The sequence below is a fragment of the Saccoglossus kowalevskii genome, chromosome 5 (genome assembly GCF_978046115.1).
Source record: "Saccoglossus kowalevskii chromosome 5, keSacKowa6.1, whole genome shotgun sequence".
NCBI classification, from domain to species: domain Eukaryota; kingdom Metazoa; phylum Hemichordata; class Enteropneusta; family Harrimaniidae; genus Saccoglossus; species Saccoglossus kowalevskii.
The window spans coordinates 16,783,120-16,799,457 of record NC_140645.1 but is presented as its reverse complement, the minus strand read 5'-3'; the positions used below and the strand labels follow the sequence as shown (position 1 = coordinate 16,799,457).

The window sequence follows — 16,338 nt, the reverse complement described above, 5'->3', positions numbered from 1 at the left end:
CTACGCGATGTGACGTCATTATTATGGTGTCAAGCAGTTAATAAATATTTAGGTTTATGAATAATTCATAACGTACACGGTTTAGCCGACTTCAGGGTTGAATGAACCGTAAGGCTAGTACTCCATTAAACTCGTTATGGCATCAGCACATGTACATGCAGTTTACAGCCAAAGGTTCAACGTCCTGACATCTTCACTCGTGAAAATACCCTTTCATATTCACGGCGTTTGGCGTAACCCGGCCAGAACCATCCAGTCATTCAACCCCGACACTTCAAATAACGTATAAGTGAGAACGAGGCTGATACGACCAAAAAGTTCACCCACCCTATTCATAGGGGCCTGGTCCATTTGTCTGACCTTTTTACATGCAAACTGTCTGCGTTATAGTATTTCTGTGTACAAGGCACGTGGTGTGAGACATTGAACTTCTTCCAGTGGACGTGTATCGGCCAAATTATCTCTGATGGCGATCGGAAACGACTGCCCTGCATTCAACGTCACTGTCTCTCGGGGACTATGAACGTTAACGCTCAACTGTCAGTCAACTGTATTGTTGTCCTCTACGCGGTGACACTGTGTAAGTATCCGCTGTCATCGATATAAGTTTAGTATTACAGCGTATTTGGGGGGGGTGCTGTATAGGTGAAAGCTAAGCAGTGACACGTGTGAACAGACACGCAGTAAGGGATAAACGAAGTACATGCGGCTCATCGTTACTAATTCGGCTATGTATAAGTTCCGCGTGTGTTATTTCTGCTTTCCATGACACATTCAGCATTCTCAATGCGGTGCATACCATACAACGTAATGAATTAATACGCAGTGCTGTTTTCAGCACCCAGTGGCGGATCCAGCATAATGTATTGGGGGGTCCAAGCTACGCTTAAGATATACAGAGCGTAAATCGCAGAGAAGCTATGCGTAATCCAGATAATACGAATCGTCATGCGTTTGGGGGGGGGGGGGGCATGGCTCCCCTGCCCCCCTCTGGATCCGCCACTATCAGCACCCAACATAGCTGCATTGTGAAGAGTCCGTTTCTATTGGTTACGCTATTGTTTCATTATATAAGGCTGGTAATCGGTTCATTTATTTTCTAAAGAAATTGTAGCTCGTACCGCACCTTGGAACTAAATTTAGTTCTTTTCATTCATAGCCAGTGGGCATTGATAACAGAATGGTGCCACGTAACAAAACAGACGACAAAATGCAATGGGATTGCAATGGACTCTGTATATGGGTTACTGAATACAGCATCGCTTCAGAATGACTTTGAACAAAACACAAATAAAAAAAAACATTCTAAAAACAAAAGATAAACAATCACAAATTCATTTGGCAAAACATATCTTTGAGTGCTTCAATTTAAGAAATAACACCAATAAACAAAAAATACCAGCTGCTTTATAATTGATATAACTTATTAAGATACCTTTTTTGTTTTGTTTTTTCTAACCATTCCTTGTTCTCCGTTTTTATTTGATTTTATTATGTTTTCACTATGTCTTCATTTGTATTTTTCGTCTTGCCATTCTGTATGTATTTGACACTTTATTGTATTTTAAAAATCCAGACCCTGAACAGGATATGATTTCAATAAAGGCATTACTTACGTACTTACAAATAACCCTCTCTCTGTTGATTTTTTATCGACAGGCCCCAACAGTGTTGACTCTTGGAACTGTGTTCATGTGGGTCAAATTGGGACGTTGACTTGTCACGTTGAAAAACCCCCAAATGCAACATTTGTGTCCACTCGCTGGCAGAAGAATGACCAGTTCATTGCTCAGAGAGTACATGAACAAATTAAGTACATTGACAGTACAAGATACAGTTTCCATGATGAGAATTCGCTGATGATTAAAGAAGTGCGACGTGAAGACGAGGACGTGTATAATTGCTCTGTGTCGTACATTGATGGCGCCAGTGGACGTGTATATCAGAGAAGACAGTTACAACTGGTCGTATGCGGTAATTATACAGTAGTTTATTGCAACAGCACTCTGAGAACATTAATGCAGTATTGTCGGGATTTTTTTCTGACTATTATGTCAAATATTTGGTGGAATGAATGAGCATGTTTTGCAGTAAACAAATATGGATTCACCAGCATTCTGACCTGTTTAGAATTACGCCACGCTTATTAATTTGGAGCGAGAGCAAAGCCTTGTGAATCGACGCTCATTGGAATATTGAAGTAGACGGGTTGTTTCCTGCGCACGCGCGGGAATTTAGTCCCAAGCGACGATAACAACTCATGCTAAAAACGCAACGGCTCACGGGTAGACGCTTGTTTGTAAACAATGACACGCTATTGTCAACTGACGCATGCGCAGGAAGTTCATGATACATTTCGCACAATTCAGACAATCAAAGGTGTCAGACGACTGTCCAGGTACACCAATAAGTATCTATGAGTGCTCTCAGAGTGCAACTTCATGAAACCAAAGACATCTTTTCTATTGACTTCGTGAGATGATGTACATATCAAAAAACACAAATTCCATGTTAGTACGAAATTTTATCAGGTATCAGTTCTATGGCACAGACGTAACACGCCACATTACGTTTCTTAAATGTATATTACACATACACAATGGTTATAAAAATATTTATTCAATTATTGACGCTGTTTATCATTCCAGTGCTATACAGTATGAGCCTCGATTATGAAATTACAAAACTGAACAGCTCACGTGACGGCACCTTGACAATATTCTCAAATACGGCTTTCCACGTTACTTGCCACGTTGATCTCGTCAGGCCTGGCAGTACTATAGCTTGGTACCATGGTGACAGTAAACTGACAGACGATGTAGATTTCACAAGTCATGATAATAAAGACGTTATCAATATGTCCAGTACTCTACGGTTTGCGTCGCTGCAGAAGAATCACAGCGGGATTTACTGCTGTAGAGCTCAGGATCCCGAAATGATACACTTCCAGGATATGAATATTACCATTCTTGTAAAAGATTCACAAGGTATTGTCAAGTAATCTGTTTGAAAACGAAATCGTAACAGAATATCGAATAAATGCAGGGAGCAGAATATTTGCATGCAAGAACTAGTCAAGTATTTTTGCAGGAGTTAGAATACTTTTATGCAAGGACCAGTTAATGTGCATCCAGGGACCAGCCGATTACATGCAGGGTCTAGTCTAATTGTATGCAGCGACCAGTTTAATTCCATGCAAAGTCTAGTCTAATTTCATGCAGGGACCAGAATAATTGCATGGAAGAACAAGTCAAATATGTATGCGAGGACTAGCTTAATTACCTGCAGGAGGGAGTATAATTGCATGCATGGACCAGTTTAATTGTATGCAAAAAACAGTCCTAATTGTATGGAGGGACAAGTATATGTATCTGCAGGGACTAGTCTAATGTTATGCAGGGTCAGTCTAATTACATGCAGGGACCAGAATATTTGCATATATTTTGCATATAAGAACCAAATATGTATACAGGGGTAGTCTAATTACCTGCAGGGGCAAGTTAAATTTTCTTGCAGGGACCAGTTTAATTACATGCAGGGATAAGTCTAATTACATGCAGGTGCTACGCTAATTGCATGCAAGAACCAGTCCAATTTTATGCAGGGACCAGTTTAATAACATGAAGATGCTCCTCTAATTTCATACTAGGATATGTAAAATTTCATGCAGGAACCAGTCTATTTTTATGCTAGGACCAGAATAATTGCATGCAAGAACCAGTCAAAAATCTATGCAGGTACTACTCTAATTTTATGCAGAGGTCAACCTAGTTCCATACAAGGGCCAGTCTAATTACACGTAAGGACTAACCCAATTTTATGCAGAGGCTAATCTGATGTCATGCAGGAACCAATCTAATTTCATAGAGGTATCAATATTATTGTATGCTAGAACCACTCTAATTTCATGCAGGGACCAGTATAATTTCATGCAGGGACCAGAATAATTGCATGCAAAGATTGGTGAGATATTTATGTGAGGGATGGTCTAAAAAAATTAGGGTGCTAGTATTTCAAGCAGAAATTCGTCTATATTCATGCAGTTACCTGTCCAATTATACAAAGGTTCAAGTTTAATTTTATATTGGGGCCAGTCTAAAAGCATTCGGGGACTAGTACAATTGCAAGCAAGAGCCAGTCTGATTTCATGAAGGGGCTGGTCTGAAAGCATGAAAAAAAAAACTGTCCGCTACTCTAATTTCATGGAGGGACAAGTGTAATTGCATGCACGGACCAATCTAATTGTATGCAGGGGATAGTCGAGTTGCATGCAATACCAGTCCAACTACATGCATACGCTAGTCTAATTTCATATCAGTGCCGGTCCAACTACGTATAGAAATCACTTTCATTTCCGGTGAAGCTTGCATAATGATAATTGAATGAACAAATAAAACTCACGATATACTGTTATTTTCTCTACAGAAAAATTTACCAGCCAGTCATCGGTAATGACCACTAATAAAACACCAACGATTACTAATAACACAACTGTTATAATAATGCAGCAAATGATCAAGGGCAATACCAATGTTATTACCATAGCTGTGGGTGTGGTTGCAGTCCTGGTAATTATATTAATAGTTGGAGTGATTTGTGTTTACAAACAGGTATTTATTTATTTATTTATTTATTTATTTATTCATTCATTCATTCATTCATTCATTCATTCATTCATTCATTCATTATTTATTTATTTATTTATTTATTTATTTATTTATTTATTTATTTATTTATATTTATTTATTTATTTATTTATTTATTTTCTACCTAAACGCTAAATTTAATTACAGATGCCTCCGTGTTGATTTGGTGCATAATTACCTGTACTATTTTATCTAAAGTAGTAAAGTCAACTACAAATAACGTCACTTTTTTATTTCAACAGACTCACGCGTCTATTAAAACTTCACGTGGCAGGGGAGATTATGCAAATCATCAATACAAGGAGTTCGATGACTATGACGTCACTTCCGTGTAGTTGAAACTGATGTATAGACATAATAAAACATGAAGCTCGGCATTGACTTTTTTTGAGTGTGTGGTAAATATCACGCGTATTTAAATTGCTTATGCAAATGTGCTAATGATATGCACATATAACATCACAGGAAAAATGCGATGAACGCACATTCGGGCGCTCTTACTCGTCTGATCTACAAGGGGATGCAATTGGGCGAATATGGCGCTCGATAGGAGGGGTTTTGGATTCACCCACACTAACGTGATGCAACTTATTTCAAATCATTTAAGAATGCGTCACGTTAGAAGTATTTCTATTGTGTAAGTGAACACTGATCCGGGTATTCAACAGTGTCAGCAAAATGGGTGTCAGTGTCAGCAGTTTGCTTAGTCAGTAGCATGAGGTCATGAGTTCGTAACGCATAAATAATCGGCCTCGTTGCATAAATTCATAAATTATTAAACAAATTTTGCATGTAGAACTGTATATTTTATCTCCTTTTAGCGTTCAAACTGCATATACAAAATGTTATAAATTTATTTGTCTTCATTTAGCTTGGACATTTATTTTTGTGTTCTGGCATTGAGGTGTTCAGTATTGTTTATTGCCGGTAAGGGGTCAGGACCTGACCTTTGCCAAGCTTTGAAGAATAAATGTAACACAATTGGAACTATTTCGGGATAATTGGATTCGCTTAAAATGTGCTACTGTAGGGTAGTATTGTTCTTAATTTCCTCATTTCTGGTATCAATACAAGAAATTATCAGCAAAAAAATCTAAAACGAACAAATAAAATATTTTTTGTGAAAACAAACCATTACAGTAGCACATTTTATGCGAATCGAATTATCCCGAAATAGTTCCAATTGTGTTATGTTTGACTTCTTTCTGTTCTACAGTTTATGTGTGCGTCATTTACGAATATACTTCAATTCAAATTCACAAAATGTTTATGTTTATGTTTATGTTTATGTGTATGTCGCAAATAATGTGGAATTGAATTGAATTGAGTACATATAAGCGGTCTCCTCCTAATAACCTTGCTACTAAACATCGTACTGAAACATTTCCCTTATGAAATGCAGATGATAGGGAATCGTTTTCGCCATCCACTTCGTTTCGAAGCGCATCCGCCATCTTGAAAAATACCGCTAGAGTGTTCTTCATGTAGAATTTGTTTATACTTTCATTATAAAATAGCACGGCAATATCAAATGTCCAGAAAACACAGTTACTGTAATTTGTAACCTACTGTATCAGTAACATATGTAAAACAGTATTCTGTTATAATGCAGAATACATTTCTGATTCTCCATATAGTGTGTAATTTACAGTAACTTGTTTTGTTGCGATTTTATGTAATTTTATTCAAATGATGTTTGTAATTTGTTCTAAAAAAATAAAGTAAGTAAGCTATACAAAATAATTCTCTATTCTACTTATTGAAAACATTTGTCAAATCACATCACATTTTTAAAGCACTTAAAACACCAGGTATAAAATGCATCATTAAAAAACCGTATCAAATGTAAAAACAAAACTTAAAAAACAGTATTGGTTGGCAGTCAAAACGTTTTATCCGAAAAAAGTCTGATTGTATATGTATTCAGCAGCGGGTAACTAATATATACAGAAATCTTAAAATTGATAAATGAATACAAATTGAATTCTTTAAAAATAACAGTTGATGTTCACGTAATATGTTGCATTATTACATTGTTTGTCTTTGAGACAGCAACACCAACCTTGTTCTACTGTTCGTCAAACTACAATGTGTATTCCCAATACAAAAATATATAATCGTGAAAATGTTGACAAGGTAAAAACTTTTCGAATCCATTGTGTGGGCTGAAATCAAATACAACGTAAATATCATGATTGTAAAAGTTACAACACAAAACAAGTTGGATAAAGCTTACTCACATATTTGAATATTTGACATTTAATATATGTAAACGAATTAATTAATTTCAATTGGACAATGAATCTTAATGATAATTTGTTATATAATTTGTTCTTTGATTTGTATTTCGCCTCACATAAAAGCGGTTAGTTGGTGCGCACAAAACACTGGAATACTCTGAAAAAAATTACAATTTTCCATTCGCAAAAACTTATCGGCTTTCGACAATTCGGTTACATCATGGTTGGTTACAGCTTCTCATCGGTTGGGGTTTCGCTTTCTGATATATTTGCATACAAGTGATGATCGAAGTCTGACATTTGCAGGTACGCCTAAGAAAAACAAAGAACTACACCAACACAAGTACAATCACATAGCACATATGCAGTACGCATGTATACGTTGACTTGGTATGAAATCAAAATATGCAGTACAATTCTAATATCAGTGATCGATTTATATATTAAATTTAAAAAAAATACCGTATTTTCGTCCTCAACTATTTTCTGGATGCACATTGAGATATCAGAGAATGTCGGTCTTCTCTCAGGACAATCCGTCCATGCACTGTCCATTATATTGTAACTGAAATTAAATTATGTATTCATTGTGAATTTATCTTGAGTAGTTTACTATATACACAACAGTTTCCATGAAACTATATTTATTCTTTGTGATTGGCTGTTCTAAATTCTGAAAAAAACTATCCGAAGTTACAGTAGTTTTTTTTTTTTTTTTAAACCTCAATTTTAAGTGTTTGTCCCCCCATTTTCCAATCCCATTATCCTCAAGTATCATTTAGTGCTACAGGGAAATGGCAAGGTCGCAAGGTCTCCCTATCGCAAGAATATTTATAAATTCCCCCGGTTTTACCAGTTTACACTCACAGTTCTTGACGACAATGACGTGGCTTGGGTAATTTATACCCACTGGTTACAGCCTCGATGACTTCATTTGATGACCTGCCCATATAAGGTGTTGATCCTGAAATGAATTGTAAAGACCTGTGGATTACGCACGGTTGACAGCAAGAAGCTACAATCTATGATAGCTCAAAACTAAGAAAGGAAATTTACCAACACCTTGTGTGTTAACCTATGGCACAATCTTGCATATTGTGTCTCGTTTACCTTTGACATGTTTCAAGGCTTACCCAATGTGACAATCTCCCATAAAACCACACCATAAGACCATACGTCACTCTTTGTTGTGTACATAGAATCTATCAATGATTCAACAGCCATCCATCGTATGGGCAACTTAGCCTTTTGATAGAAACACATGCAAAATATCTGTGCAATTATTCATTACTGCGATTTACACCTCGTCATCAAAATATCAATTCTCGTTTACTCTTCGTTTGATCAATATTTTGATGTTTATATTAGAGTACGATGGACCCGATATATATTTCAGATTCTTCAATCTGTACCTACCTGGGACATTCTTTGGTATACATATGTACCTTCAACGTCTCGTGCCATTCCGAAATCCGAAATCTTACACGTATTATTTTCATCCAGAAGGATATTACGAGTGGCTAGATCACGGTGAATGCACTACAGAGATCAAATATTAGTTTTACTCGATGACTCACAGTTGCCGGCAAAATATATAAATGAGCTGCGGTTTAGATATCCTAATTAGTAAATCGGCACAATATTACTTTATTTACAGTCTAACAACGAGTGCGACCTGAAACACCAGATCTACCACGAAGTCATTCATCGATTTTGTTTCGTCTATCACCGATTTCAGAATTTGTTCTACAGCGGGATTTTCGAATGCATTGCATTAATTACCTTTAAGTTTGCGATGAATGACATTCCCTTTGCTATCTGCCATGCAAACTGTAGTAAATCCCATGGTGACAGATTACGACTATTAGCATGCAGGTTTTGGTAGATGCAGTTAGAACGATTTGACCGGAGATGGTCTTGTAAACTGCCGTATTTCACAAGTTCCAGTATTATGCAAATTTGATCTGATAACACGTTTGAAAGAAAAAAATCGGATATTGGTATATTGTATATCAGATCAATCCGAGAATTCACTTTTTCAACTTCACATTAATATTAAGATGACCGGAAAAATTACAATATCTACTGGAAAATAGTGCAATATATCCTCTCAACCTAAAGCATAGTGCGTTACCCAGGGCAGTGTAGACAGCATAACATACTAACGTTGTGTATATCTAGATAGTACACGATGTCATGTGACTTGACGATTAGTCACTGATCGTCTATATTGTAATCATAATTTCACAGACATTTATAATGAAATTATTATGATTCGCAAAAGATTAAAATAAATAAGAAATATTAATGAGATGTTTGATTAGAAATTGTGATTGTTTCACAATTTTCGCATACAATTAAACCGTAATTATCTTGATTGGGTAAACTGTGTTGTCGTCGATCCACAAGTGTGTCACAAATGATAGATATTCAGCACTGGGTCACTTTCAATAAGTGCATTGATACATGTTGGGGAAATATAAAGCCAGCCTCAAGTAACAACTTGAACTGTGATTCAGAGACTCTTGGATTGTTACTGTGCATGTTTCTATAACAACCAATACATTATCTGAAAACTTTGATATATGCGAATACGGTAGTGAATTTGCTTAGTAACCTTTTTCAAAAATGTCTGAACCACAGATCTATTTTAAGTCATAATTTTCCAGTTAACGCAAAAAAAGAAGGAGAGATCAGAAAGGAGAAATAGTTGTGCTAGCATGTTCTTAGTAGTTACGATTTTATTATTATAATGACCGTACATTCAAATACAAACATATTTTGTTTTTAAAAAATGTTAACAACAATGAATGTGCCCCATAGTATTACAACAACCGCATTCACCCATATTATATATGAAAGCTAAGGCATAATAATTGGTATTAGTAAAGCTTATTATGCAACACACCTTTATTAAGGGAAACACAATCATGTAAACAGTTTCTTTATATATTGTAATTTACCACAGCGCAGTGCATTGTATTAAGCAAAAGCATATGGCACATGATAGCCATTATTGTTACCTGATCTCAAGCAACATCCTAATAAGGAAACAACGTTAGGGTGGGCTGCAGGGAATTTTGTCATGATTGATAATTCGTTTAAAAAATCGTCTTTGTCTTTTTCATTTGCTGTTCCTATTGAAGTAAGAGCATATACCTTATACATACAAATTATTGACTGTAGCTTTGATGTACGCGTAATAGAGAAAAATGTAATACATTAGTTCAGATATACATGCATATACACTGTGGAATCAGAGTCTCTTAACAGGGTATTATATTAAAAATATCAAACACAATTTCGAATGCAATCTGTCCACTATAAAGTTTTATAGAATTTCGTGTTCAGATTATATGTCATTAGTGCGTACTATGTTGCTCATCAAATATTTGGCATTATCTATTAAGAAGCTCGATACGGTATGTTATAAACCAAAATACAGTATAAGTAATATAACTTACGTTAACAAAGCAAATTCCAATGAGATATATGTTATGTGATTGCTATGCAAGATTAAATACGATCAAGATGGATTGGCATCATATAAAATGTCCGGTGTTCAAAGACCTTTACATTCATTCTATATTGATCATATCATTACTAACGTAAGTATTAATTGGTGCTTGTATTCACTTATACTAATAAATGGACAGTGGGCTGATTCTAAACTAAACATTTCTCTGGAACTCTCTGTTCTCACCTTTGAGTTGTTTGACAGCTACATCAGTGATTCCCTGTATTGTTTGCAATCCCCAAGCCTTGGCTTTTCGCACTTCACCAAATTCACCGTGACCCAAAATTCCCGATGACGCAAATGTCAAGTTTTCTGCCGGTATTTCCCACTTATCGTATGAAGGAACGGATATTTTCCTCGCGTTGATCACGTGTTTAAGTTTAGTTTTCACGTTTTTATTTTCATCTACAGGTTGTAAATAATCATCGGCGTCACAGTGACAATCCGGACTTTGCCTCTGTTGCTTATAGCATAATAAAGAATATTTACAACTGTTTACATTACATGTAATTACACTGGCTGAATTTTAGACATAGTCTAGGAGACGGGACTAACACACGGTGAAACAAATTACGACCCCATTCATACGTTTCAGACTAAATCCCCACCAATAATATTTTAATAAAAGTGTTCGACAATGATCAATATACCATTGATGGTCGTGTACACATTAGCTTCCTATTCAACAGATTTTCATTTTCATTGAAACCAGAAACTTCTTCCTGAAATTGAAGACAAAGAAATAGTAGTTACATATGTAGGCTCCGATGTGAATGCGCCTAACTCCATTGTCGAGGAATATTAGACAGCTTCACTGTGAAAGCCTTGGCAACACAGCTATTCCAACTATATACGAGATGTACAGTTAATATATAACTGATTTACATAACAGGTCAAAACATCACGTCACACTCTTTTAAGTTTATAAAACTATGCACCTTCATATCCATGTGTTCATGTTCTTGTTCGTTTCCCATGAATGATGCAGTCCTTATAGAGTCCAATGTACCGGCAGATGATACCATTGTAGGGTTATCTCTATTCTGAATAACATGAACCCATATGTAAATTGTGTTGCCATCAAAGTCAACTTTATTAACAAATATCATTCAAATTACGAACGCTAAGAAAATGGTGGTACCTCATTCTCTTCATTTATATCGGACTCAATTGTTTCAACTTGGAGATTGTATGAGTTCTGTGGATGAAATATTGTTGACAGTTTATTCTCTATGTATTTAAGACAGGAAAAGTGGCACTTTGTTCCTATAACAATCCATGTATACGAAAACTCTCGCTGGGTTTTTAGAAAGCCATATAACTGACCTTGAGGTCGACAGGTAATTGTAATATTATTAATAGTGTCGTTTGTTTACATTTCGTTTTACATCCGTATTACTGACCGTATTAATAGATTACCTTTAGTTTTCTTCTTATTATGGTTATTAGAACACATACACTAATCATCACAATGATAGCAACACCGCCTATGTAATAGTACGAGTTATAATTCGGGGAGTAATCACCATGACCCCTAACTATCCAGTAGTCGTCCTTCGTCACGTTTGTGGGTGTTGTTTCAGTACCGAATCCTGAAGTAAAAACATTGGTGGATTGTAATAAATGCCACATGTGTTGATTGACCAGCTAACATGAATGATAGTTATTTAAATAGAACATTCATTGAGTTTTAGTGACTTCATTTTTTTCAACGCATTGACATGGATAATGAGTTGTTTATTAAGGGTAAATTTAGTGTGGGTTATCGCATGTGATCTCCCTTGTGTTAAGCATTCCCGTGATTGCGGGTGACTTCAAGGTTTTACCTTTTAATATCTCGGTTATATTTTGTCTGACAGTGTCATTAGGGTATCTGCTTTTGACAGTAACACCTAAATGATGTAAAATATATATTAAATTACATTTTAAAAACAGCACGTAACATTTGTTGTGTAAATACAACTGTACCATATCTAATACCTTGGAAATTAGACTGCGATTTTAGTCGTGTTAGTATTATAGATTTGTAATGTAACTAATACACCTTACCCGGGGGAACATCCACGACTAGAGTAAAATCAATTTCCTGACGATTAGATACGACCGCATTCTCACCCACACACGTGTATAGCCCTGCATGACGAGGCCTAATGTCTTGTATTATAAGGCGACTTGTAGAGTTTAATTTTGAATGTGATTCCGTGATCGATATACCGTATAGGTTACGCAGGAGATGGCCATCGTGTAACCAGATCAGTGTTGTCGATGGTCTGCCAGATATAGCTATGCATATCACGCTGAAACTGTCGTATACTTCGACATTGAACGTCGCGTTTCCAGTTTTGGTGTCATTAGAAAACGGTGCGTCCATAAGTAATGTAAATGGAGCTGAAAGTAATATTATATTTGATTTTATCATCACCATCATCATTAGACAAACGTACGAACATGAGTGGAGCAGCAAGGCGTCCGATATATGGGTTGTATGATATAATTAATATAGAACTCAAAATTATATTCAAAAAATAAATATTATATAAACGTACATCATCATTCAATAATATCTAATTTTATCAGCAATGATTTAATGACAACACCTACCGCATACTGCAAGATCCACTGTTCTTCTACTTTGATTTCTTTCAGTATTCAGAATCCCATATGACACGGTACACGTGTACTTGTCATCATCAGAGATCTCGGCTTTGATTATCCGCAATATGGTGTTGTTTATTATCTCATATTTATGTTTGTCGATAATTTTTTCACTGTTCTCATCCACCGGCAGGTGCTGTGCGATAAAACTGTTGAGTGGTCCCCGACTCCAGCGGATTGAAATTATGTGCCATGACGTTCGAACGTATACGGGGTCATCCGGGCATTCTAGGTCAATGGATTCTCCAATGTTCACAGCCTCGTTGGTGCCAACAATAACTCGCTGTAGAACTATGTGAAAATCAGAATATTGCATGATAAGTTTGGAGGGTGATATCTAAAAAAATAAAAAGCATTCAATCTAGCTAATAAACTTAGATAAAAACAATGTTATTTTCACCACAATATATCCCATCATGCATTGCTGTAGGAATTCTCTACGAAAATGTTATTGTTTACTTCATCGTCCGAATCGCACGGTTTGCTAAAGCCGGCCATTCATTACCGGCCTACGAACCCGTGCGTGATCGTGTTAGGAAAAACAGTATTTCACTGAAGTTTAATTGCGTCATTTGATTGGGCGCGCCAAGAAGCGTTGCTGTATCATAAATGCGAAGGTCGGGCTTTGCGCTGATTCACCCGGAGTAAAGAACAGAAGGTTCATATTCGTTTGATACGTTTCAAAAATTTCTTATTCCATTGTTTATGGGCAGGTGAATGAAGACATTGGAATGTCTAAATATTTGTGCATACCGTATTTTAGTAAAAAACTGCCAAAACATAGTGGATTGCCCGATTCGGTCTTCGTTGCAACAAACACATTATTTCCCTCAGCGTTTTCTGGTCAGTAAGCTCGTTCTCAGAGAGTGAATCTTATAATCGACTGAGGGCGTGCGACATACAGTAAATCGTGGTTTAATATGCCAAGGGTTAATGTCGAGGCTTCGGCCGAATAAACGGTCTTGGCTGTCGAAGATGAGTTTGCTTTCACGCACTGGCAACTCGAGTAAAATATAGTCGTATTATAAAATCGAAAGTAAGGGACATAATGACTATACAGGAAACAGCTAGAGAACATGGCTTGCATCTTTCACTTACCATAAGGAAATACGGTGACTCAATCACAAGCGAATCCGCTAATGACAGTACAAATAATAATGTTTATTATAGTACGTTTAATACTCGAAATATTAAAAGCTTCAAACACAATTTCGCTGACAATACAGCGTTAACTTGTTCTGACTAAGACACTGACCAGACATTACAGGGGTTGGTGTTTGTTTTGTTGACTGGGGGTCACTCATTTTTGTGTACACATGCAAGCACCTTTGCACTGCTATTCAAACACTACAGCTGGTAGCTGCTTCCAATAACAGTACAGTTTATTGACATTACATTTTGGATGATACTATGACATGGTATAGTATATGAAAATAAACACACCAATACATATTAGGATACAACTCAAGTTTCCAATATATTAAATCATGTGCATTCAGTAATAATTATATATGTCGACATGATATTATAACCTGTGTTGGTGCGGGTTAGTGAGACCAATGTGTTCTAGTGGTGATTTGTTCGAGAATTGTACAGGCAAATATTAATAGAATAAGGGCAGGCTGCCTTCACTGTCAAATATTTGTAGTCTGTAAACGTATTTTGTCGACCAATTGAATTTCACCATATTTGTGAACTCATAGAGTGAAGCTCGGCAACGTTTAAGTATATCCTGTAGGTGTTTTGTTTTTGCATTCATTGCATCAACGTAATTTAACCCCTGACTGGTGAGAATATGTGAGACGACCCCTTTAGCTCTTACCATATATATATATATTACTCATAACGAAACTGAAACTAAAATATATTGGCGGGACGCTGAGATATGGAGGTAAAATAACGAAGTCAAATTCAATTATTGTACAATATGTATATTTCTAACTGAAGTCAACCTCACTTTATGCGTTTCTCTTCACAATAGGTAACAATGCCGTGTTCAAATGAAATTATTCCCCAAAATTCGCTCGAACCCTGCTCAAAGCGATGCCGTTCCAAGAAAATGGACTACAGGATTACCGAGGATATGACTCATATTGTCTATTCCTAAATATATCTGTTTCGATTAGAACTATATTGTATTCATTGAATCTAATATGTGATAATAACTAGTGATTAGTGGTGATGTAAATATTTTATAATAAAACAAGAGCAACACAACAGACTAATCGCGCTTGTTCGTGGCGTGACACTGCATCTGTTCGCCTTACGTGTTTTCCGTTTTGTAAAAAAGACAGTATGTAATTACGGTGTGCACATATATTTGTGACTACACTTAAACTGTACTACACCTCCCCACACTACACCTCTCCACACTACACTACACTACACTACACTACACTACACTACACTACACTACACTACACTACACTACACTACACTACACTACACTACACTACACTACACCTCTCCAGACTACACTACACTACACTACACTACTACACTACACTAAAATACCAATCAATACACTAAGACTGAACAAAATATTAATATGGCTGAGCATCCAGACGTGCAGTGTGTAGTGGCTGTGCTAATCTGTATAGGCAAAATGTGATGTCAGACTCATCGTCGCCACTTTGAACACTACCTGCGTTCACGGTCGACTTACCGCTTATTATGAGTAGCAAGGTACTTGTCCTTGAACTCATCTGCTTAGTTAAACTCCATAACCGTAGCACCATGTTGTTTATGGTTGAATTCAAAGCCAGACGATTGCAAATGAAACAATAAAAACAATTCCAGGAAACGATGACTCATTCATGTTACACTGACATGCACCTTAAGCTACTATAAAATAACCACAACTTATTATAACATCACACCATGCCATACCATACCTACCCCACACCATATCATATTTCCACACTAAGTCACACGACACTAAACCAAATCACACTACACTACACTACACTACACTACACTACACTACACTACACTACACTACACCTCTACAACACGCTGAATCTTTCCACTACACTACACTGCACTACACTGCACTACACTACACTACACTACACTACACTACACTACACTACACTACACTACACCTCTACAACACGCTGAATCTTTCCACTACACTACACTGCACTACACTGCACTACACTACACTACACTACACTACACTACACTACACTACACTACACTACACTACACTACACTACACTACACTACACCTCTACAACACGCTGAATCTTTCCACTACACTACACTGCACTACACTGCA

The 16,338-nt window shown here is 36.5% G+C and overlaps 2 protein-coding genes across 7 annotated transcripts; one reads left to right on the top strand and one right to left on the bottom strand.

Moving 5' to 3' along the window:
- Positions 1-457: 457 nt before the first annotated feature.
- Positions 458-6,389, top strand: LOC100373817 (uncharacterized). Its single transcript, XM_002736328.4, has 5 exons — positions 458-580; positions 1,660-1,974; positions 2,649-2,987; positions 4,426-4,610; positions 4,889-6,389. Exons 1-5 carry the CDS (start codon positions 520-522, stop codon positions 4,979-4,981), a joined length of 993 nt encoding a protein of 330 aa, XP_002736374.3. The 5' UTR covers positions 458-519; the 3' UTR covers positions 4,982-6,389.
- On the bottom strand, positions 6,373-15,867 carry LOC100373970 (uncharacterized). 6 transcript variants are annotated; one of them, XM_085499165.1, is made up of 16 exons: positions 15,724-15,867; positions 13,005-13,349; positions 12,453-12,791; positions 12,230-12,295; positions 11,823-11,995; positions 11,545-11,601; positions 11,342-11,446; positions 11,054-11,125; positions 10,590-10,866; positions 9,910-10,023; positions 8,669-8,850; positions 8,303-8,425; positions 8,020-8,131; positions 7,754-7,850; positions 7,349-7,451; positions 6,373-7,198 (listed from the first exon to the last, which is right to left on the bottom strand). In XM_085499165.1, exons 1-16 carry the CDS (start codon positions 15,794-15,796, stop codon positions 7,115-7,117), a joined length of 2,322 nt encoding a protein of 773 aa, XP_085355291.1. In that variant the 5' UTR covers positions 15,797-15,867; the 3' UTR covers positions 6,373-7,114. The 6 variants fall into 6 exon arrangements, with proteins under 6 accessions (XP_085355291.1, XP_085355290.1, XP_085355293.1 ...); XM_085499164.1 differs by having other exon boundaries at positions 6,373-7,451; XM_085499167.1 differs by lacking the exon at positions 12,230-12,295 and having other exon boundaries at positions 6,373-7,451.
- Between the last annotated feature and the right edge of the window lie 471 nt (positions 15,868-16,338).